The following is a 23,919-nucleotide window of genomic DNA, read 5'->3' as shown; positions in this document are numbered from 1 at the left end:
GCAGTGAGCTGAGATTACACCATCGCACTGTAGCTTGGGCAACAAAGTGAGAACTTGTCTCCCAAAAAAATCCATTGTAATAGATATTTTTAAAGATCTTAATTAAATATGCATAAGTTGTAGTTCTTTCATGTACATAGAGACATGTTAAATGATAACATAAAATATTAAATGTAGCCATTTTAGGATTGGCCTTGAAATGTCTTCTTTCTAGTTTCATAATGGTCAGTATCTTAACTTTTAGACTTTTCAAAAGACTTGAATATTGTTTGTTTCTTGAATATTTTGTTAACTTGTCTAGTAGTACTTAAGATTTTGTTATTTGGTTTTTGTTGGTGTTTGGGATGACAGGTTGTATTTGAAAGCTGTTTTGTTTTTTTAGATTGTTTTCCAAAACTATACTTTTTCTGAAAATCCCAAAGACATCCCCGATTAGACTCATTGCCAATATGGAATTTTTAAAAAATTTTTTAATTAAAAAAATCGTTTTTATCTGAATATACACACTTAATTTTTGAAATTCCATGTTTTAAAGTAGATAACTTAATTCATTTGATAAAGCAATGAAAGTAATATTTGAGAAAGTCTATGGTACAGTAATACCTTTATCAAGTATTATTTTATCAGTCTTTAGCAATTTATATAATTCTGATTCATCTAATTGGGTGTTAGACGAGTGATCTGTAACATTAAATATTAGATTCATATTCATTTTAATTCTTTTTTAAGAAAGGGTGAACAATTAAATTCCTAATTCTGTGATTTAAAAAAATTTTTTTTGTTATTTTTTAGTGAGATAGATGGAACATTTTCTTCCTCTGGTTGCCTAAATGGAAGTTTTTTAGCTCTTAGGTAAGTGGCAGTTCTTTAATATGCTGAAATTTTCAAATTTGTTGTATTAAATAGTATATCAAATTTTAAAATGAAGTAATTTTAAAGTGTTATTCTTTTTTTTATTCTTTCTTTTCTGTTTTTTAGCAATGATGATCACTATAGAACAGGTACCAAATTTTCAGGGGTTGATATGAATGCTGCTAGGCTTTTATTCCACAAACTTATACAACCTGATCATCCACAGATATCTCAGCAGGTCTGTTTTTAAAGTATTATATTTACATTATTATCTGTTGATTTTTTGTTGTTGTTCTGTGTTATATGTTTATAGACTAATTTACTTGCAGTTTCACAGACTCTTATGTTGTGCTTTTAAAATAAGATTTCATTTTAAAGCATTTGTAGTTCAGCTGTCAAAGATCTAAAAATCTTTTCAGATGTTTGAAGCAGACCCTGAATTACTTAACGTTACCATGTTGCTTCAGTTTGTGTATAGTTATAGAGGTAGAGATTTTAAATTGAGACTTGTACAGATGATTTTTTAAATTCTCCAAGCAATGCTTAGGCATTAATTTTCATTGTGCTGTAAAGTACATTCATTGTAAGACTTTGTCTTTCTTTTTTCTTCTTCACCATTTCATGTTTGCTGTAGTGCAGAATTTTCCTTTTCTTTCTTTTCTTCCTGCCTTCCTTTTTTTTTTTTTTTTTTTTTGAAAGTGTATTCATTTTAAATGAAGTAGGTTTTACTTTTTGTCAAAATATAGGTGGCAGCTAGTTTGGAAAAGAATCTTATTCCTAAACTGACTAGCTCCTTACCTGATGTTGAAGCATTGAGGTTTTATCTTACTCTACCAGAATGTCCCCTGATGAGTGATTCCAACAATTTCACAACAATAGCAATTCCCTTTGGTACAGCTCTTGTGAACCTAGAAAAGGCACCACTGAAAGTACTTGGTAAGAATCCTAATTTTTTTTTCTTTTGACACATTTTCTCTTTAAATGAAAATGCTCATAAGTTCTTTTGCTGTTTCCAGTTCTCCTTCCCTGCTTATTTGACATTGTCTTAGGGAAAAATGAATCTGTTTTAACTTTTCTTGCTTTTGTCTAGTCATTTGATTCTAGTTGTTGGAGTTGTTGAAAGAAAAGCGTGTTAGATATAGAAGTTTAATCAAACGTAACAGCAGAGACAATATTAAGAAAGTTAAAAACTGTTACCCATATTCCTTTCCCTCATTGCCTTTAATATAATCTTGCTATTAAAGAAGTAAAGGAGGAGGAACAATTAAAACTGAACAAACATGGGTTTTAAGTCTTCTTTGAACCCTGATATAAGCCCTCTATCTTGTGTTTCCTTCACTTGCTGATTTCATGATATTTGATTTTATTTTTCTGTGTATAGACTAGATTTTGTTGCTCATCTGATCTTGCACTTATATCTCTTACTACTCTGATTTTTTTGGCCTAAACTTTTCTCACTTTAATTTTTCGATTTGTCTAGATTTTATCTCTATCTCCTGGTCTTTATAATTTTTTTGCTAACCCAGTGCTTTTCTTTCTAATAGTATTTGTTAGATATGTGGAGCCGAGATATATAGAATATCAGTACAAGAACTTTAAGGCTAAGGGTAAATGGAGGAAGCAACAAGCAAGGGGTAGAATGTGGGAATCTGAGGAAATACCCAGTAATAAAAGAGTCAAGCAGGGACTGACAAGAGTATTTCTTTCCTGTTGTCAGAAATTATTGTATTCTTTCTGCCTGCTTCATAGGATTGAAATGTTTGTACTTAGTAACTACAAATAGTGAATGTGAGGAAGGACCCGTATGTTACACTTTACATTGTTCAGCTTCTGTATTTGATCTTCAGGAGTACCTTGCATTTTAAAGGTAGTGGTTCACAATATTTCAACCATATATTAAATTGAAAGATAAAACTTAGAAAGATCCTTTAGTATTAGAGCAATACAATTTAAAGGATGTTTTGTTTAGAAATTGGAACAGTAATTTTCAAAACTTTTAATAACTGGTTTTAATATTAGGTATGGTGGTGAGTTTTTAATATAATTTAGGAAACCAAGAATATAAATTCAACAGGACTGTCTACATTATTTTTGTTTTTGAGAGCTTTTAGGACAATATTGTTTAACTTGGCTGGGGTGGGTATAAACCATAGAAATGTTACATAAAATACTGTGCTATATGCATCTTTCTGGGGTTTTCTAAGGGTTAACAACTGCTTTAAAAAAAAAGTCCGGAGATTTTGAAAGCTGTGATTTTTCTTAACTTCATTTTATTTGCATGTTCACTTTTTAATAACAGAAAACTGGTGGTCAGTACTTGAGCCTCCACTATTCCTCAAGATAGTAGAACTTTTTAAGGAAGTTGTGGTACATCTTTTGAAACTCTACAAGATCGGTATTCCCCCTTCTGAAAGAAGAATTTTCAACAGTTTTCTTCATACTGCATTAAAGGTTTTAGAAATACTACATAGGGTATGTCCAATAGTTCCTTTATTTTCCTCTTTCCCCATTCCTAACAGATTGATAATGTTCATTTTAACATTAATCTATTAAAGACTTAGATTGGCAAAACAATAATGTATATTATAAAAATTTGGAAAAGTTATCTATACTTTCCCTTAAAAGAAGTAATTTGTACTTTGGAGCTTTGGTCTTACCTGACTTTGTTAGGCATGTATAGATACCTTGTCTATAATTGGGCAGAACAGTAACTAATGAGTTAGAATTCTCCTTATATTTCCTTATGAAGAATATAATTTGTTAGGTTGCATTACATGTTTTTGTTAGCTATAAGTGGTTATCATATGAAAGAGATTCGGTCCTAGTTGTGATTATCAATATTTAAACTCGTGTTCTTTTGATATAGTGTACTAATGGCCTCAAATAAAGTAGAACATTTCATTTGAAACAAATGAGTAATTTAAAATTGGAACCATATGTAATTCATTAATTTGCCTATTGTTCTTCCCTGCCCTTCTTCCCAGTTTTAAAAATAGTACCCTTTACCCTTGTAGTAGTTCAAAGTTATTTGAAGAAGTAGACTCTGAGCTGTTTCATTAAAGATGGATTTCATCCCTGACAGTTGGTAGGTATATCTCTGTTATGCCATTTGGTTTTCTCAAGTTGCTATTTAGATGAGACATGACCTAAGGGAGAAACATACGTGTCTAGCCTATGGAATGACTAAAAAACCTACATGAACCTTTAATCTTTTAGTTTCTTCTCCTTAACAGCTTCTTTGTATTTTCAGACCCTCTTGCCTAGTACTAAGGTAAATAATAAAGGGATAAAGGAGATAATCTGTCTGAACATTTCCCGACCACTTATTTTCCTATTTTAGTGAAGTTCCTGGGTATTTTTCTCAACTGCTTAACTTTATGGACTTACTTTTTTCTCTTGTATTTAGTATGTTCAAGATTCCTAGAAAAACAACTCATTTTTCCTCATTTTGATTGACAAAATCATCATAGCCATATATTTCCTAGGGAAACAGTTTATTTAATTTATTTATTTATTTATTTTTTGAGATGGAGTCTCACTCTGTTGCCAGGCTGGAGTGCAATGGCACAATCTCAGCTCACTGTGGCCTCTGCCTCCCGGGTTCAAGTGATTCTCCTGCCTCAGCCTCCTGAGTAGCTGGGACTACAGACATGTGCCACCATGCCCAGCTAATTTTTGTATTTTTATTAGAGACAGGGTTTCACCATGTTGGCCAAGATGGTCTCAATTTCTTGACCTTGTGATCTGTGTGCCTTAGCCTCCCAAAGTGCAGGGATTACAGGCATGAGCCACCACGACCAGCCGGAAACAGATCATTCTTATGTTTGCCTTTACCCAGAACAAGGTTTTCTTTTAGCATATCAGGGTCCAGGTCTGCAGTTAACTGCTATTAAGAAGATTCTCTGACTTCATGGGATGGGTCTCTACCTTTCTGTGTACTTTTTGCAAAGTTTTTTTCTTTTCTCTGGACTTCTTACTACTTTGGTGAACCATCCCTTTTCAGCTGGATCCTATTACCAAATAATTACTCATTCTTTGCTTTCATTATCTGCTTGCCTTTAGTCCCCCTTTAAAAAGTACTTTTTTTCTTAGCTATGTCTTTTACCTCAAGAAAATAGAAGAGGAAGAGAAGGGGAGGAAATTGAACATTTTGTTTTTCAAACTACAGGCAGGACTTAAGTAAGTTAAATAAGCTGCCTAGCTCAGTAACTTCAGTCTTAACTAAGGAAGAAATTTTGAGTTTCATCTGCAGAGACCTTTTTGATGGACTCATTCTAAATACTAGAATCTTCATATCTTGTTAGTTGAAGTGGAAGGGAAAAGAACATTTATTGCTTGCTCACCACAGCTAGGACTAGAACCTCCTTTGTATGTAGGTCATGTGAATAATTTTTAGATATATTTAACTTTTAAAACCCTATATAGTTGGTATTTTGCTCCTTTTTATAGACTGGAAAAATGAATATCCACATCAAAGTAAGTAGTAGAGTTGAAATACAAGTATCAATCTTCTACAAAGTCCCTGCTGTTTCTAGTGTTCTTATATTAGCAGATGTAGTAGTATTATCTGTTTAGAAGGGGGATTGATTTTCTTTTATGCCCCTAGATATAGATGTTTATATTGTAGATCACTTGTAGTAGTATGTTATAGGCCTTGGACTAGGAATCAAGAAGACCATATATCTAACCCAGCTGTGTTGCTTCCTACCACTGATATTTTGAAGAAGTCTCTTTATCCCATATGCAAATGAAGAATTATCTCTAAAACATGGATTAAAATACCAGCCCTGATAGTTTTCTAAAATCTATATATTGTTTAAATTATACAATATGGGCTGGACACAATGGCTTATGCCTGTAATCCCAGCACTTTGGGTGGCGAGGTGGATGGATCACTTGTGGTCAGGAGTTCGGGACCAACCTGGCCAACATGGTGAAACCTCATCTCTATAAAAAATACAAAAAAAATTTAGCCAGGCATGGTAGTGGATGCCTCCAATACCTCGGGAGGCTGAGGTAGGAGAATTGTTTGAACCCAGGAGGCAGAGGTTGCAGTGAGCCAAGATCACACCACTGCACTTCAGCCTGAGTGAAAGAGCAAGACTCCATCTCAAAAAAATAAATAATACAATATATGTAAGTTATTATACATTCATAAGGCAGTAATTTTGTTACCACCACCACTTGGGTGGAAAACCACTACTTTTTACTTGAAGAAATTATTGGGTTATGAGGAAACTGGGTTCTTGTTTGAAGTAGTTACATAGTCAAAAGCAGGATGATACTAGTATGACTTTCTTAAACGTCTCTTTCTGGGAGGCTTTAGAGTAGTGAGTTATCTTTCTTCTACCCCTTAGAGGAAATTTTGCTTCATCCTACTCTGCCATAAATAGATATCTGGATATGAACAATGAGGGATGATTTATTTGTATCATTCAAGAAACCTATTACTTGAAAACTTGTTTATTCAAAGACTCCTTGTATCTGACAACTGTATATTCCTTCCCTCTGTTCTGTTGTTAAGAATTAAGGTGAATTTCCTGTTTCCTTCTTTATCTAACCCTGGAGCAGGATTATGAACTAGAGAACTGGACTTTGTGTTCCTTATTTATTTCAGGATTTAGGGATACACTTGTTCCTCCCATATGTCATGTCCTTTGGAAAGTTTTTGAATTAAAAATCATTTTCAGTGCTCCAAATGGCATCATAGGAAAATACCTTTCATATGTGCTGTCAGGAATGGATGTATTATCAGCTAAACGAGTTTACTGGCAAATAATTGAGTTATTCAGTAGTTTCCGAGTTCCATGTAGTACATTATAGACATGTTGGTATGCCAAAAGGGAAGCCTTACTTGGTCTGTCTAGCCTAGTTGCTACATATTTGTGTTGATCTAAATCAGTGATTTTTCAAACTATTTTATGTAGAACCCTTAAATAAACCAAACAGATACATACTCACCATAACCACCCTTGAACTGAGGTGTTTAAGCAAGGATACTAAACTTTAATTAAAATGTGAAATAAAAGTGTTATAATCAAACTTATGTAGATTTTATTTTGTACATTTAGGCAATAATCCTAAACATATAGTTTGTTTTGAACTTCTACCATGTGACTTATTTTTTAAATTCATTTTGCAAATATTGAGTGCCTACTATATGCTTATTATTATATTAGATATTAGGGATGCAGTGATAAAAGATGTGATTTCTGCCTTTGTTGAGCTTACAGTGTTGAGAGATTGTATAAACTTTTTGGTCTTTATGTTATAGCATGGTAAGTACTAGATTAGGAAAAATGCAGAGTGCTATGAGAACACTTGGGTGGGCATGTAACTATGAAGGACTAAGGAAAACCTCCTGGAGAAAATGATGGCTTGTTGAACCTTCTCTACCATGCAAGTATATTATTTTTATTCTAACATTAACTTGTCTTTTCAAAAATGTATGTATCATGTAAGCAAGATATACAAACTGCAAATACTTGTTGCATTTCTTTAATTTTTTTTAATTCTTAATTTTTGGGGGTACATTGTAGGTGTATCTTTATGGGATACATGAGATGTTTTGGTACAGGCATGCAATGTGTAATAATCACATTATGGAAAATGGAATATCTATCCCCTTAAGCATTTCTCCTTTGTGTTACAAACAATCTAATTATAGTCTTTTAGTTATTTTTAAACATACAATTAAATTATTATTGACCACAGTCACTTTGTTGTGCTATTAAATACCAGGTCTGGTCATGCATGGTGGTTCACACCTGTAACCCCAGCTCTTTGGGAGGCTGGGGCCAGTGGATCACTTGAGGTCAGGAGTTTAAGACCAGGCTGGCCAACATGGCGAAACCCTATCTCTACTAAAAATTACAAAATTAGCTGGGCGTTGTGGCACATGCCTGTAATACCAGCTATTCAGAAGACTAAGGCAGGATACTTGCTTGAACCCAGGAGGTAGAGGTTGCATTCAGTCGACATTGTGCCATTGTACTCCAGCCTAGGCAACAGAGTGAGACTCTGTCTCAAAAAAAAAAAAAAAAAAAAATACAGAAACAACAACAAACCAAAAAAAAGAACCTAGGTCTTCTTCTATTTTTTTTTTTTTTTTCATGCCTATTAACCATCCCTACTTCACCCCTGCCTCCCCACTGTCCTTCCCAGCTTCTGGTAACAATTCTTCTACTCTGTGTCTCCATTAGATAAATTGTTTTGATTTTTAGATCCTACAAATAAGTGAGAACATGCGATGTTTGTTTCTGTGCCTGGCTTATTTCACTTAATATAATGTCCTCCTGCAGTTCTATCCATATTGTTGCACATGACAGGAATGTCATTCTTTTTTCTTTCTTTCTCTTTCTTTCTTTCTTTCTTTCTTTCTTTTCTTTCTTTCTTTCTTCTCTTTTTTTTTTTTTTTTCCGAGATAAGAGTCTTGCTCTGTCACCCAATCTGGAGTGCATTGGCGTGATCTCGGCTCACTGCAGCCTCCACTTCCCAGGTTCAAGCAGTTCTCTGCTTCAGCCTCCCGAGTAGTTGAGACTTACAGGCATTTGCCATCACACCTAGCTAGTTTTTTGTATTTTTGATAGTAGAAAAGGGATTTTACCATGTTGGCCAGGCTGGTCTCGAACTCCTGACCTCAAGTGATCCACCCACCTTGGCCTCCCAAAGTGCTGGTATTACAGGTGTGAGCAACCACACCTGGCCAGGATCTCATTCTTTTTTATGGCTGAATAGTACTCCAGTGTGTATAAATACACATTTTCTTTATTCATTCATCAATTGTTGGACACTTAGATTGCTTCCAAATCTTGGCGATTGTGAACAGTGTAGCAGTAAACTTGGTAGTGCAAATATCTCTCTGATACACTGATTTCTTTCTTTTGGGTAGGTCCTCAATGGTGGGATTTTTAGATCATGTGGTAGCTCTATTGTTAGTTTTTTGAGGAACCTCCAAATCGTTCTCCATAGTGGTTGTACTAATTTACATTCTGACCAACAATATATGAAGGCTTCCTTTTGTCCACATCCTTGTCAGCATTTGTTATTGCTTGTCTTTTGGATAAGAGTCATTTTAACTGGGGTGAGATATTGTAATTTTGATTTGCATTTCTCTGATGATCAGTGGTGCTAAGCACCTTTTCATATGCCCATCTGGTTTTTTTTTGTTTTTTTTTTGAAATGGAGTCTTGCTTTGTCACCCAGGCTGGAGCGCAGTGGTGCAATCTTGGCTCACTGCAACCTCTGCCTCCTGAGTTCAAGCAATTCTGCTGCCTCAGCCTCCCAAGTAGCTGGGACTACAGGCACACACTGCCACACCCGGCTAATTTTTTGCATTTTAGTAGAAATTGAGTTTTACTATGTTGCCCAGGCTGGTCTCAAACTCCTGAGCTCAGGTGATCCACCGGCCTTGGCAAAGTGCTGGGATTACAGGTGTGAGCCACTGTGCCTGGCCGCCTGTTTGGTATTTTTATGTCTTTTTTTGAGGAATGTCTATTCTAGTCTTTTGCCCATTTTTAAATTGGATTATCACATTTTTTTCTACAGAATTGTTTCAGCTCCTTTTATATTCTGATTATTAATTCCTTGTCAGATGGATAATTTCCAAATATATTCTCCTATTCTGTTTGTTTTCTGTTTCTTTTACTTTGTAGAAGCTTTTTAATTTGATGTAATCCCATTTGTCCACTTTTGCTTTGGTTGCATGTGTTTGCGGGGTATTACTCAAGAAATTTTTGCCCAGACTAATGTCCTGAAGAGTTTCCCCTAATATTTTCTTATAGTAGTTTCAAAGTTTGAGGTCTTAAAGTTGTTAATCATTTTGATTTGATTTTTGTATATGTAAGAGATGGGGGTCTAGTTTGATTTTTCTTCATATAGATACCGAGTTTCTCAGTACCATTTGTTGAAGAGACTGTCTTTTCTCCACTCTATGTTCTTGGTTCTTTTGTCAAAAATGAGTTCACTTTAGGTATGTAAATTTGTTTCTAGGTTCTCTATTCTGTTCCATTGGTTTATGTGTTTATTTTCATGCCAGTACCATGCTGTTTTGATTACTATACCTCTGCACTATAATTTGAAGTCAGGTAATATTATTCCTCCAGTTTTGTTCTTTTTGCTTAAGATAGCTTGGACTATTTTGGGTCTTTTGTGGTTCTTTATAAATTGTAGGATTGTGTTTTCTATTTCTGTGATTGATGTCATTGGTATTTTGATAGGGATTGCAAGTGAATCTGTAGATTGCTTTAGGTGGTATGGACATTTTAACAATATTGAGCATGGAATATCTTTCCATTTTTTCTGTCCTCTTTAATTTCTTTCATAGTTTGTCTTTTTCTTTTGAGACAGTTTCAGTCTGTTGCCTAGGCTGGAGTGCAGTGGCCCGATCTCGGCTCACTGCAACCTCCACCTCCTGGGTTCAAGCAATTCTTGTCTCAGCCTCCTGAGTAGGTGGGATTACAGGTCACACCAGGCTAATTTTTGCATTTTTAGTAGAGACAGGGTTTCACCATGTCAGGCAGGCTGGTTTTGAACTCCTGATCTCAAGTGATCCACCGCCTTCACCTCTCAAAGTGCTGGGATTACAGGTGTGAGCCACCACACCCAGCCTATTTCAGTTTTTTTTAATGATTTAAGACTTGTTTTATGATGTAACATATGGTCGGTCCTTGAGACAGATCCATGTGCTGAGGAGAACAATATTTATTCTGCAGCCATTGGATGACATATTCTATTAATATCTGTTACGGCCATTTGGTCTATAGTGCAGATTAAGTCTGATGTTTCTTTGTTGGTTTTCTGTCTGGTGTATCTCTATCCATTGCCAAAAGTGGAGTGTTGAAATATCCAGCTATTACTGTACTGAGGTCTGTTTCTCTCTTTAGCTCTAATAATAGTTGCTTTGTATGTCTAGGTGCTCCAGTGTTGGGTGCATATATATTTACAATTATTATATTCTCTTGCTGATTTGATTCCTTTATCATTATATAGTGACCTTCTTTATCTCTTCTTATACTTTTGTTTTTTAATCTGTTTTCTCTGATATAAAGGTAGCTACTCCTGCTCTTTTGGTTAACATTGGCATGGGATATCTTTTTCCATCCGTTTATTTTCAGACTATGTGTCTTTATAAGTGAAGTGTGTTTCTTGTAGGCAGTAGATCATTTGGTCTTATTTTTCTATTCATTTCAGCCTTTTGTCTTTTGATTGATGAGTTTAATTCATTTACATTCAATGTTATTAATAAGTAAGAACATACTCCTGCTATTTTGTTATTCATTTTCTGGTTGTTTTGCAGCCTTCTCTTTTCTTTTTTTCTTGCTGTTTCATTTTTAGTGAAGGTGATTTTCTTTGGTGAAATAATTTAGTTTTTGCTTTTTGTTTTTTGTGTATTCGTTGTCTGCTTTTGGTTTTAGATTACAATGAAGCTTGCAGATACTATCTTATAACCCATTATTTTAAGTTGATAAAAACTTAACACGTTTGTATAAACAAATAAGCAAAAAGAAGACTAATAAAAATGTTACACCTTAACTTTGTACCCCTGCTTTTTAACTTTTTGTTGTTTCTATTTATATCTTATTGTATTACGTTTGAAAAGTTGTTGTAGTTATTTTTTTTAATTAAAAAAAAATTTTTTTTAATTAAAAAAAGAAAGGGGGTGGATACGGCCCCCAGAAAGCAAGTTGGTTTTTTTTTTGGTTTTGTTTTTGTTTTTTGAGATGGAGTCTCTGCTCTACCACCAGGATGGAGTGCAGTGGCAGCGATCTCGGCTCACTGCAACCTCTGCCTCCTGGGTTCATGCAATTCTCCTGCCTCAGCCTCCCGAGTAGCTTGGACTACAGGTGCGTGCCACCACACCCAGCTAATTTTTGTATTTTTAGTAGAGACGGGGTTTCACCATGTTGGCCAGGATGGTCTCAATCTCTTGACCTCATGATCCGCCCGCCTCAGCCTCCCAAAGTGCTGGGATTACAGGCGTGAGCCACTGCACTGTAGTTGTTATTTTTGATTGGTTAATCGTTTAGTCTTTCTACTTGAGTAGTTTACACACCATAATTATAGTGTTATAATATTCTGTATTTTTCTGTATATTTACTATTACCAGTGAGTTTTGTGCCTTTAGATGATTTGTTACTGCTTATTAACATTTTTTTCTTTCAGATTAATACCTCCATTTAGCATTTCTTGTTCAACAGGTCTAGTATTAATAAAATTCCTCAATTTTTGTTTGTCTAGGAAAGTATTTGTCCTTCGTGTTTGAAGGATATTTTCACTGGATAAGTTTTTTTCCTTCAGTACTTTAAATATGTCATGCCATTCTCTCTTGACCTGTAAAATTTGCACTGAGAAGTCTGCTGCCAGACATATTGGAACTATATTGTATGTTGTTTTTTTCTCTTACTGATTTAAGGATCCCTGGTTTATCATTGACCTTTGGAAGTTTGATTATTAAATGTGTTCAGGGAGTCTTACTTGAATTACATTTGCTTGGTGTTCTGCAGTCTGCTACTTGGATATTGATATCTTTTTCTAGGTTTGGGAAGCTCAAAGAGATGGGAAGCCCGTCTCTTTCCCTATCTCCTCTTTAAGACTGGTAACTTAGATTTGCCCTTTTGGGGCTTTTTTCTAGATTCTGTAGGCATGCCTCATTTTTTTTTTTATTCTTTTTTCTTTTGTCTCCCCTGTTTTCAAATAGCCTGTCTTCAAGCTTACTGATTTTTTCTTCTACTTGATCAATTCTGCTATTAAGATTCTGAGACATTCCTCAGTATGTCAATTGCATTTTTTCAGCTCCAGAATTATTGTTTCTTTTTTTAAAATGATATCAATGTCTTTGTTAAATTTATCTGGTAGAATTCTTTCTCTGTATTATCTTGAATTTCTTTGAGTTTCTTCAAAATAGCTATTTGGAATTCTCTGTCTCAAAGCTCACATGTGTCTGTTTCTCCAAGATTTGTCCTTGGTGCCTTATTTTGTTCTTGATACTTACAGATGTTCCTCTCTGGGCATTAAAGAGTTATGTATTTATTGTAGTCTTCACAGTTTGGACTTGTGTATATTCATGCTTCTTGAAAAGGTTTTCCAGATATTCAGAGGGACTTGGATGTTGTGATCTACGTGTATCTGCTTTAGGTGGCACCCCACACCCAATAATGCTGTGGTTCTTGCAGACTCATAAAGGTACTGCCTTGATGGTCTTGGACAAGATCTGGAAGAATTCTCTGAATTACCAGGCAGAGACTCTTGTTCTTTCTCTTTCCTTACTTTTTCCAAAACAAACTTTCTCTATCTCTTCTGAGCCACCTGGAGCTGAGGGGGGAGTGACACAAGTGTCTCTGTGGCCATGCTACCACCAGTGGGACTGTACTGGGTCAGACCTGAAGCTAGCACAGCACTGGGTCTCACCCAAGGCCTGCTATAACCACTTCCTGGCTACAGACTATCTTCACTCAAGGTGCTGGTGCTCTGCAATCAGCAGGTGACAAAGCCAGCCTGGCATGTGTCCTTTCCTTCAGGGTGGCAGGTTTCCCCAGGTGACTCCAGAGGTGCTATTTGGGAGCCAGGGACTAGCATCAAAAACCTTAGAAGTTACCTGGCGTTCTGTTGTACTGCAGCTGAGCTGACACTGAAACCACAAAACGGTCTTTCCTACTCTTCCCTCCCATTTCCAAAGACAGAGGAACACTCCCCGTCCTCCCTTTGGCACTGTCACCACAGGCCTGTGGGGAGTACTGCCAGACTACTGCCAGTGTTTCCTTAAGGCCCAAGGACTTTGTTTGTTTGTTTGTGGTCTCGCTCTGTTGCCCAGGCTAGAGTGTAGTGACACGATCTCAGCTAACTGCAACCTCTGCCTCCTGGGTTCAAGGGATTCTCCTGCCTCAGCCTCCTGAGTAGTTGGGACTGCAGGCCTGTGCCACCATGCCTGGCTGATTTTTGTATTTTTAGTAGAGATGGGGCTTCACCATGTTGGCCAGGCTGGTCTCAAACTCCTGACCTCAAGTGATCCATCTGCCTCAGCCTCCTAAAGTCCTGGGATTACAGGCTTGAGCCACCACACCCGGCCCCAAGGGCTTTTTTGAGACAAAGTCTGGCTCTGTTGCCCAGGCTGGAGTGCCGTGGCACAATCTCGGCTCACTACGCTCTTCTGCCTCCTAGGCTCAAGCAGTCTTCCCACCTCAGCCTCCCAAGTAGCTGGGACTACAGGCATGTAACACAGTGCCTGGCTAATTTTTGTGTTTTTTATGGAGACAGTTTCTCTATGTTGGCCACGCTGGTCTTGAACTCCTGACCTTAAGTGATCCGCCCACCTCGACCTCCCAAACTGCTGGGATTACAGGTGTGAGCCACCACGCCTAGTCCTCAAGGGCTCTTTAGTCAACTTGTGGTGAATGCTTCCTAGCATGGGACTTACCTTCCAGGGCACTAGCCTCCCATCTGGCCCAGCACAGGTCCAGAAATGCCTTCTAAGAACCAGATCCTGGAATTGGTTCACCGTCCTGTGTCGGAGGTGATACCTAAGGTGCAAGACAAAATCTCCTTTACTTTTTCTCCACTTTTCTCAAGGAGGAGTCTTGCCCCATAGCTGCCATTGTGAGGAATGTGCTGAGTCTCACCTGAAGCCAGGAAGTCTCAGGCTCACCCAAGGCCTTTGTACGTAGTACCTGGGTATTGCTACTGATTATTCAGGGTCCAAGGGCTCTTCAGTTACCAGGTAATGAATGCTGGCAGGACTGGGTCTTTCTCTTCGAGGCAGTGGGTTCCCTTCTGGCCCACTATGTATCTAGAAATGTTGTCCAGGAGCTACAGCCTGGAAAGTAGTCCTCACAACTTTGTTTGGTGCCCTATCCTGCTGTGGCTAAGCTGGTATCCAAGATGCAAGACAGAGTTCTCCCCACTCTTCCTTCTTATCTCTCCACAAGCAGAAGGAGAGGATCTCTTGTAGCCACAAGTTGTGCAGCCCTGGGTTAAAGAGGGGTAATGCCAGCAGTCCCTTAACAGCCCCAGGTGGTGTCTCAGTAGGTCGCATGCCTCCCCAGTTCACTGGCTCTGGGCCCAGTTCTGCACTAGGACTCACCTAGTAGTTGTAGTCCTTGTGGCCTGCACTATGTGTGAAGTTTATTGAGGGCCCCAGAGCACTTTAGCCCACTATGGTGAGGCTTGCAGGAACTCACATTTTGACTACTGGGATCCACAATTCTCCTCTGGCTAGGGCTGGGTTTTAATGCTCCCTCTGTGGACAGGAGTCAGCTGAGTTTGATTCAGTTTTACTTTTTGCCCTAACAGGGTAGTGCTGAGCTCAATGCCTCACAATTGCTACATTCTTTCTCTTTCCACATGCACGGAAATGCTATCTGCACCACACTGCCACTGCCAGGGGCTAGGAGAGGGGTGCTCTTGGTGATTCAAGACTTTTTTGTATCTCTTTTTTTCAGCAGTATCAAGTTGAAACCAGGTACTGTGAGTGCTCACCTGATTTTTGGTTCTTAGGAGGGTTCTTTTTTTGTGTAGATGTTAAATTGGTGTATATGCAGCTGGGACAATTGGTGGAGCTTTCCATTTTGCCGTATTGCTCCACCTCTTCCCCTGTTTGCTTTTAGGGATAGAAACTGTGGTTTAACTTTTAAATTTTAAGTAAGATAAACAAAAATATATATCAGAGATCAGTGGGATGTGAATCATTCTGCAGCGGTCACTAAATTTTAGAATCCAATGTGATTAAAAAGTAGTTTGTATATTTATAAACATAAATGTTGGAGAGGGGAAAACCATTGTGTTTTTTGTGTAACTATTCTGTATATTTTCATTTTTAGTAGAAAGAGTTTGGCTAATTATTTCAGTTGATTAGAGCACAATACTAAAGACTCCAGGGAAGAACCTGCAAACTTTTTCTGTAAAGGACCAGATAGTAAATATATATTTTTTTTTTTTTTTTTTTTTTTTTTTTGAGACAGAGTTTCGCTCTTGTTACCCAGGCTGGAGTGCAATGGCACGATCTCGGCTCACCGCAACCTCCGTCTCCTGGGTTCAGGCAATTCTCCTGCCTCAGCCTCCTGAGTAGCTGGGATTACAGGCACGCGCCACCATGCCCAGCTAATTTTTTTGTATTTTTAGTAGAGACGGGGTTTCACCATGTTGACCAGGTTGGTCTCGATCTCTTGACCTCGTGATCCACCCGCCTCGGCCTCCCAGACAGTAAATATTTTATGCTTTGTGAGCCATACAGTTGAGAGTCAACTCTCAACTCCACTGTAGGTAGCATGTAAATAGATGGGAGTGGCCACTTTCCAGCAAAATTTACTTTAAAAAAACAGTGGGTAATATTTGACCCACAGTTTGAGTAGCTTGCCAACCTCTTCTTCTAGGATGAAGATTTTGGTCTCCATATATAATCTTGGTGTCTTTGTTTTGTTTTAAAGCTAGGTAATGGAAGTATAACTCTGGTCAGTTCTCCCAAATGAATATCCTGGCCACAGATAAAAAACAATCAGAACAGTGGGAGAAGAAAAGAGCTGAAAGTGCTTTTGTCAATATTTAGAGGGGTTAAAAGTATCAACTGTGAAAATAAAAGCAGTATCATTAAATGTGTGTGTCTTAAACTGGATTATATGCACCTTCAATGGTAAGCCATAGGATCAAACAAATTGGAGAGTCATACAGTGAGTTAAGAATGCATGTATCTTAGGCATGTGTTACATTTCTGGCTGTGTTACTTATGTGACCTTGGTTAACTTTCTTAAATTCTAAGCCTTAGTATACTCATCTGTATGATCATCATAATGTATACATTTCATAAGACTGTTTAAATGAGATAATGTACATGAAGTCTACTTTAATGATAGTTTTTATTATTTTATGATTGGAACATAAAATTTGAGTGAATTTTAAGGTAGAGTCTGCATTATAGTGAAAATTTTAGCTTCCCTTCTTGATATACATGCTGAAGACCTGACAGTCACCTACCCCCTCCCATGGAAGGAGGTAGGTGATGGTGTTATATGTGTTTGTTCTCTTTTTCTATTAGGAATACTTCAGGGCAAAAGTTTGGAAAACATAAACCATTCTTTTTACTAAAAAATAAGCATACATTACATCTCACTGAAAATGCAACAGATATAGACCAGTCCTTTTAAAGTGCCGTTAGAAGTAAAACTATAGGCGTATCTCTTAAGTTTTATTTGTCCATCCATTCATCTTATGTTTATTGAGCACCTGTGTGGACACCAGCATTGTCTGGTTAGATTTATATCTTTACTAAGTGATTGTGTTTGTGTGTGTGTGTGTGTGTGTGTGTGTGTGTGTGTTTGAGAGAGAGAGAGACGGAGTCTCACTCTGTTGCCCATGCTAGAGTGCAGTGGCGTGATCTTGGCTCACTGCAACCTCTCTCTCCCAGATTCAAGTGATTCTCCTGCCTTAGACTCCCAGGTAATTGGGATTATAGGTGACAATCACCAAGCCCAGTTAATTTTTTTTTGTATTTTTAGTAGAGACAGGGTTTCACCATATTGGCCAGGCTGGTCTCGAACTCACGACCTTGTGATTCACCTGCATCTGCCTCCCAAAGTGCTGGGATTACAGGCGTGAGCCACCATGCCCAGCCTACTAAGTGATTTATTTTGTTCCCTTTCAGATATTGCTTAGTTGGTTTTAATGTATATGTGATTATTCAAAAATTATAAAGTTACTTTTGTTATTCTTGAAAGGAAAGTTAGCTAGTTTCATTTAGTTTGTATGTTAGATCAACTTTGTTTCTTTGTTGGTTCTTCTCTTAAGTGCAACATCTCTGTAGGGTCTGCTTTTGGATCTTTTCTTTTACTTTTTACCTCTCCCTCACCTACTGCCACAACTTAGTTGTCTCCTTTAAGAAAAATTACTTTCAGTTTTGTCTTTGAGGCAAACGTTTTTCTTGAGTGACTTGACAGTCCTGCCATTACTTTCAACTAAAAAAGGTTTGTATTGTTTTCCTGACTCTGTGTGTGTATGCACAGTAATTTTTAAAATTATTCTTACCCAGGGTTGAAATATTGAAGTTGTCTTTGACTCTTCTCTTGTTTTCCACATCCATTAACTGTCATGACCTCTGAATTCTTATTATCGAAAAACTTTAAATCTTTTAGCAATATCCTGATTTATTACCGCCAGCCTCTCTGCTTATTCTCAGCACAGAATAATTTTCACAAAATATGACTGATTCTGTTACTTTTTAAATCTAATACCTTATTTCCCCATGTATCAGCTTTTGCCACAGCAATATTCTATAACAAAACATGCCAGAACTCATTGGCATACAGTGATGAACATTCATTCTGATTCCTACTGGATTGGGCCCTGTTTTAGCCTGGGCCTTGGGTGAGGTTGGCTAACCTAGAGAGGTTTGAGATCAGCTTATTTCCCAACTGCATGTTGAATCCAGTTTTGCTCCATGTGCTTCTCATTCTCTTTAGCAGTTTAGCTGGGGGCAATTGCATACAGATTTTGTCTCCTTTAGCTGGTGCTATTCTCTCTGCCTAGAATGTTCTCCCTCAAACCTTTTTTAAAAAATCTTTTCCATTCACTTTCCTCTTTGATTTTTATTTGTAATGTCTTTAAACATACAGAAACATTGAAAACAAATATAATGAAAACCTATGTACCCTCCATTCTAGATTTAACAGTTGTTAATATACTGTCACATTTGCTTTATGTATATGTGTTTATATTCTTTTTTCATGAATCATTTGAAAGTCAAATACAGATATCATCCTTTAATACTTATCTTTCGGACCAGGCACGGTGGCTTACGTCTGTAATATCAGCACTTTGGGAGGCTGATGCGGGTGAATCACAAGGTCAGGTGTTTGAGACCAGCCTGGCCAACATAGTGAAACCCTGTCTCTACTAAAAATACAAAAAAAAGTTAGCCAGGCATGGTGGCAGACATCTGTAATCCCAGCTCCTCAGGAGACTGAAGAAGGAGAATTGCTTGAACCTGGGAGGTGGAGGTTGCAGTGAGCCGAGATCGCTCCACTGCACTCCAGCCCAGGCGACAGTGCAAGACTTCGTCTCAAAAAAAAAAAACAAAAAAACACCTTCATCTTTCATCTCATAAGAATACAGGCATTTTTCTGTGTAACAGCAGTAGCATTGTTTCTCTTAAGGAAGTTAACTGTAATTCTATAATATCATCTATCTGTGCATGCGTATTTCAAATTTCCTCATTTATAGCAAAAAGTTGTTTATATTACTGATTTTTAAATAACTAAAGTCCAGTCAAATTTTGGTTTTTGCAATTGTTTGTTGAGTCTTGCTACTCTCCTTTCTGATTCATCAACATGGTGAATGCCTCTTTCATTACTATCAGCAATGCTTTGTAGTTTTCAAAGATCTTCCATATTTTTCAAAAATAATTTATTTCTTCTTTCTCAAAACTTTGTCCCTTGGAGAGGGGGCAAAAAAAAAAAATTGTCCCTTAATGTTTTTGGTGCTTTTGTAAATGATTTTTAAAATTTTTATTTTCCAATTATTTGTTGCTAGTACAGAGAAATAATTCTTCTTTTTTTCTTTGAGACGGAGTTTTGTCACCAAGGCTAGAGTAATGGCGAGATCTCAGCCCACTGCAACCTCTATCTCCTGGGTTCAAGTGATTCTCTTGCCTCAGCCTCTTGAGTAGCTGGGATTACAGGCACCCACCGCCATGCCCAGCTAATTCTTACATTTTTATAGAGATAGGGTTTCACCATGTTGGTCAGGCTGGTCTCAAACTCCTGACCTCAGGTGATCCGCCCACCTCAGCCTCCCAAACTCCTGGGATACAGATGTGAGCCATTGAGCCCGGCCTGAAGAAAATCAATTAAGTTTTGAATGTTGGCCTTTTACCCTATGACCTTGATAAATTCTTAGTTCTGGTAATTCTCTTATAGATTGGTTCATTTGGCTTTTTTGTATACACAGTCATGTTATTTTCTTGCCATATTTTATTAACTAAGAATTCTAGTACAATGCTGAATATAAGTGATTATAGTGGTCATGCTTGCCTAGTCCCTAATCTTAGAAAGAAAGCATTCACTATCTTAACAGTAAGTATAATGTTAAATATGGGGGGCGGATTAGATGGATTTTATCTGTTTGAAGAAATTTTCTTCCATTTCTCGTTTGCTGAGAGTGTTTATTATGAATGGATGTTGAATTTTGTCAGATGTTATTTCTGTTTGTTGAGATGAACAGATGATTTTTTCTCTCCTTTTTAAGAAATATTGTGAAATGTGTTGATAGATGTTAAAGTAATCTTGCATTCTTGGGATCAACTTTACTTGGCATTATATTTATATTATACTTTATATATATTATTGGATTTAATTTGCTAATATTTTATTGAGGGTTTTGTATCTGTGTTCATGAGGGATATTGATCTGTAGTTTTTATTTCTCATACTGCTGTCAGCTTTTGGTATCAAGTTTATTTTGGCTTCATAAAATGAATTAAGAAGTGATCCTTTATTTTCTGAAAAAGTTTGGTTAAGATTGGTATTATTTCTTCATTAAATGTTTGATATAATTCATCAGTGAAATCATTTTGGTTCTGGAATTTTCTTCTGGGAAAATTTTAAAAATAAATATAGGATATTTCATGTTTTCTCTTGCTTCATGAGTGAGTTTTACCAAGATATCTATGTGATCATGTTTCTTCTTTAATTCTGATAGTGGTAATTTGTGTCATCTCTTTCTCTTGGTCAGTCTGACTGTAGGTTTATTCATTATTGATCTTTTCAGAAAACCCATTTGCTTTTAATTTCTTCTCTAGTGTTTTTCTTTTTCTGTTTTCTCTTTCATTGATTTCTGTTCTTTATTTCCTTCTGCTTGGTTTGTGCTTAATTTGATCTTTTTCTAGATTCTTTTTCTTTTTCTTTTTTTGTGGTGACGGAGTCTCACTGTCGCCCAGGCTGGAGTGCAGTGGCGCGATCTCGGCCCACTGCAACTTCTGCCTCCCAGGTTCAAATGATTCTCCTGCCTCAGCCTCCCGAGTAGCGGGACTACAGGTATGTGCCACCATGCCTGGCTAATTTTTTGTATTTTTAGTAGGGGCAGGGTTTCACCATGTTACACAGGATGGTCTTGATCTCCTGACCTCATGATCTGCCTGCCTCAGCCTCCCAAAGTGCTGGGATTACAGGCGTGGACCTTTTTCTAGATTCTTAAAGCAGAAACATTGATCATTGATTTTAGACCCTTTATTCCTAATATGATCATTTAATGCTATAGATTTTCTTTTGTGCCTGGAGTCATTAGCATCCCACAGATTTTGATGTTATGACTTTTAAGTTCAAAATACTTTCCTAAAGCCCATCCCTCCCTGTTTCCTAGCTCCAACATTTGGGTCTTCTCTGAATCTGACTCTGTTGATTGCTTTGTCTTTAGACAGTTTTTTGTTTTGTTCAGGTTTTTTGTTTTTTGGTTTTGTTTTTGTTTTGAGACAGAGTCTCACTCTAGTCACCCAGGCTAGAGTGCAGTGACATGATCTTGGCTCACTGCAATCTCCACCTTCTGGGTTCAAGTGATCCTCGTGTCTTAGCCTCCCAGGTTGCTGAGATTATAGGCATGGGCCACCACACCCAGCTTATTTTTGTAGTTTTAGTAGACATGGGGTTTCACCATGTTGGCCAGGCTGGTCTTGAACTCCTGACCTCAGATGATCTGCCTGCCTCAACCTCCCAGAGTGCTGGGATTGCAGGCCTGAGCTACCATGCCCAGCCTGTTCAGTTGATTTTTGATATGTCTCATAATTTTGGGTTATCTGTAAAATAGTAAGAAACTGAAATAAGTAGGTTTAAAGCTTATAAATGGGTACACCTCTTCTGTCTGGTATTAGTGTAAGGATTTGAGTCTGTATTCAGGAGTAAAGCTGGGATTGAATTTTTAATTTGCTGTAAATACCTTCATTACACTACAGGCCTCTAATGCTAGAAGAATTTGAGGCCTCTAACATTAGAGGAATTTGAGGCCTGTAATATAGTGTGTGTAGGTTGGAAGTGGGGTGTAAAATGGTTTTTGTGAATGTTTGTGCCCCTTTCTTTATGCCTGCTCCTTAGAGGGGTTTTCTTCTCACTCTTTCACCCTGTCAGTTGTATACTGATGTTGCTTCTTACTCAGTGCTTTCAAGATTGGTAGAAGAGAGGGAACAGAAATGGTTCTTGGTTGTTGTGATGTAGCCTTGATCTTAGGTAGATTATATGTGTCTGAACCTCGAATGGAGTTCCATTCGAATGGAACTCCATTTGAGGTTCAGACACATATAATCTACCTAACCTCTTCCCTGTGGCAGCCAAACTCTGCTTGGATCTTTTTGTGTGGAAGTTTCTGCTCCCTCCCTTAGCAATTGTAGACCACTAGTCCTACTGATAGAAGATTCTAAACCTAGGACTGTTCTTGTCACATTTCCTCCCAGGAATTGAAGGTTTTTCCGTCCCTCAGCAACAAGCTAGGGGTTTGCTTCCCCTTCCTCAGTGGCTCAAGGCTTTTGCTCTGTGTGAGGGAAAGATCTGGATGGGTGGCAGGCCTTCGTTCCTTTCTTATGTGGCAGATAATTCCTTGTACCATTGAGAGAGGTTCTTGATCTTCTGCCTTGTTTCTTTTTCTTTTTCTCTACCCCCTCTGCCGTGTTTCCAGTTGTTTTCCTGGGCACCCAGTGGCAGTCTATGGAAAAGAGGCTATGAGTGAATGCCAGTTGCCTGGGACTCTGCGGAGTTTCCTACTGTCAAGCCACCCCACACTCAGCTTTAAAGTGATCCTTAAAATTTTACTGTATTCTGCTTGTATGACAGTAGTAATTTCCTCCTGCTCTCTGCCACAAATGAGCCATTTCTGGTACCCTGACTTGTAAGTATTTGTTAATCCTTGGAATTCAGGCTAGTTGGTTATCTTGTGACTTCAGCTTTCTTACAGGTTCAAGAAAAGTTTTCCGTAACTTAGAAGTGTTATATTTAATTGCCAGCATTCTAGGATTTTCCAAATCTCTTTCTGTTACTGATTTTAGTTTGATACCATTGTGGACAGAGTACATATGTTGTATACTTTGGATTCTTTTAAATGTATTAAGACTTACAGTATGGTCCAGGATTTGGTCTATCTTAGTGAACATTTCATGTACAATTATTGAGTGAAGTGTTCTATGACAGTGAGTGTAAGTTGGTTGAAATTGTTGTTCAGATCATTTATACTTGCTGGTTTTGTTTATTTTTTTCTATCAGTTAATGAGAGGGGATGTTAAAAATCTCCAACTATGATGGTGGTTCTGTTGATTGCTCTTTCATATATTTTCAAGCTCTGCTGTTTTGGATTGTTGTGACTTCTTGGTCAATTAATCCTTCTATTATTATGAAATGTGCCCCTTTTCCTCTGGAAATGCTTTTTTTGAACCCTTACTTGAAGAGTAGCCTCCCAGCTGTGCTTTTTGTTGGTTTGGGTTTTATTTATTTATTTTTGGCAAGTCTTTGTGCATTCATGGTTTAGAGTTAGGCAAGGATGTGGGCAGAATTTGCACACAGATTCTGGGGCTTCATCCTCTGGATTCTTTTCTTTGATTTTTTATTCCTCACTATCTGGCTGTGCTGGCAGCTTCAGTCTTTGTCTGTTAAGACTGCTGTTTTCTGCCTGAGCTCTATCCTCTACTTGTATCCATTCCTGTTTCTGTCTACTTTTGGTTGATCTCCAGTGTTTTTAAGTACAGTAGTTGTTCTTTAATATATTGTCTAAAGCTTATAATTGTTAATGTTAATTATAATTGTTAATACTAATACAAAAGTATTCTGCCATATTTAGTACCAGAATTCCTCTAGTCTCTTTTAATTTAGAATAGCTCCTACCTTTTTTTTTTTTTTAAATCCCTACTACCTTGATTTTTTGAAGAGTCTTGGCCAGTTTTCTTATAAAAGTTTCATAATCAGGATTTGTCTGATTATTTCCTCATGGTGATGTTTATTTAACTAGTTTCTCTCTCCCTGGTATTTGCAATAAACTAGAGTTTAGATTAGGAGGCTTGATTGGATTTGGGTTAAACCATTTTTACTTCATAGAGCATACGTGTGCCTCTTGT

General features: G+C 37.3%; 1 protein-coding gene across 3 annotated transcripts in view; it reads left to right on the top strand.

Annotated features, from left to right (window-relative positions):
• The window catches only part of HERC4 (HECT and RLD domain containing E3 ubiquitin protein ligase 4), a 150,474-nt gene that overhangs the window by 77,598 nt on the left and 48,957 nt on the right, over positions 1–23,919 (top strand). For all 3 annotated transcript variants that reach the window (XM_012451401.2, XM_012451400.3, XM_064374175.1), the window contains 4 exons: positions 793–852; positions 979–1,090; positions 1,599–1,788; positions 3,152–3,324. In XM_012451401.2, the coding sequence (XP_012306824.2) occupies positions 793–852; positions 979–1,090; positions 1,599–1,788; positions 3,152–3,324 (535 nt within the window). The remainder of the gene's footprint in view (positions 1–792; positions 853–978; positions 1,091–1,598; positions 1,789–3,151; positions 3,325–23,919) is intronic.

The sequence above is a fragment of the Aotus nancymaae genome, unplaced genomic scaffold (genome assembly GCF_030222135.1).
Source record: "Aotus nancymaae isolate 86718 unplaced genomic scaffold, 86718_ANA_hifiasm-v0.15.2.pri h1tg000010l, whole genome shotgun sequence".
Lineage (NCBI taxonomy): Eukaryota > Metazoa > Chordata > Mammalia > Primates > Aotidae > Aotus > Aotus nancymaae.
The sequence above is the reverse complement of the archived record's forward strand: the minus strand, read 5'-3'. Positions and strand labels throughout refer to the sequence as shown.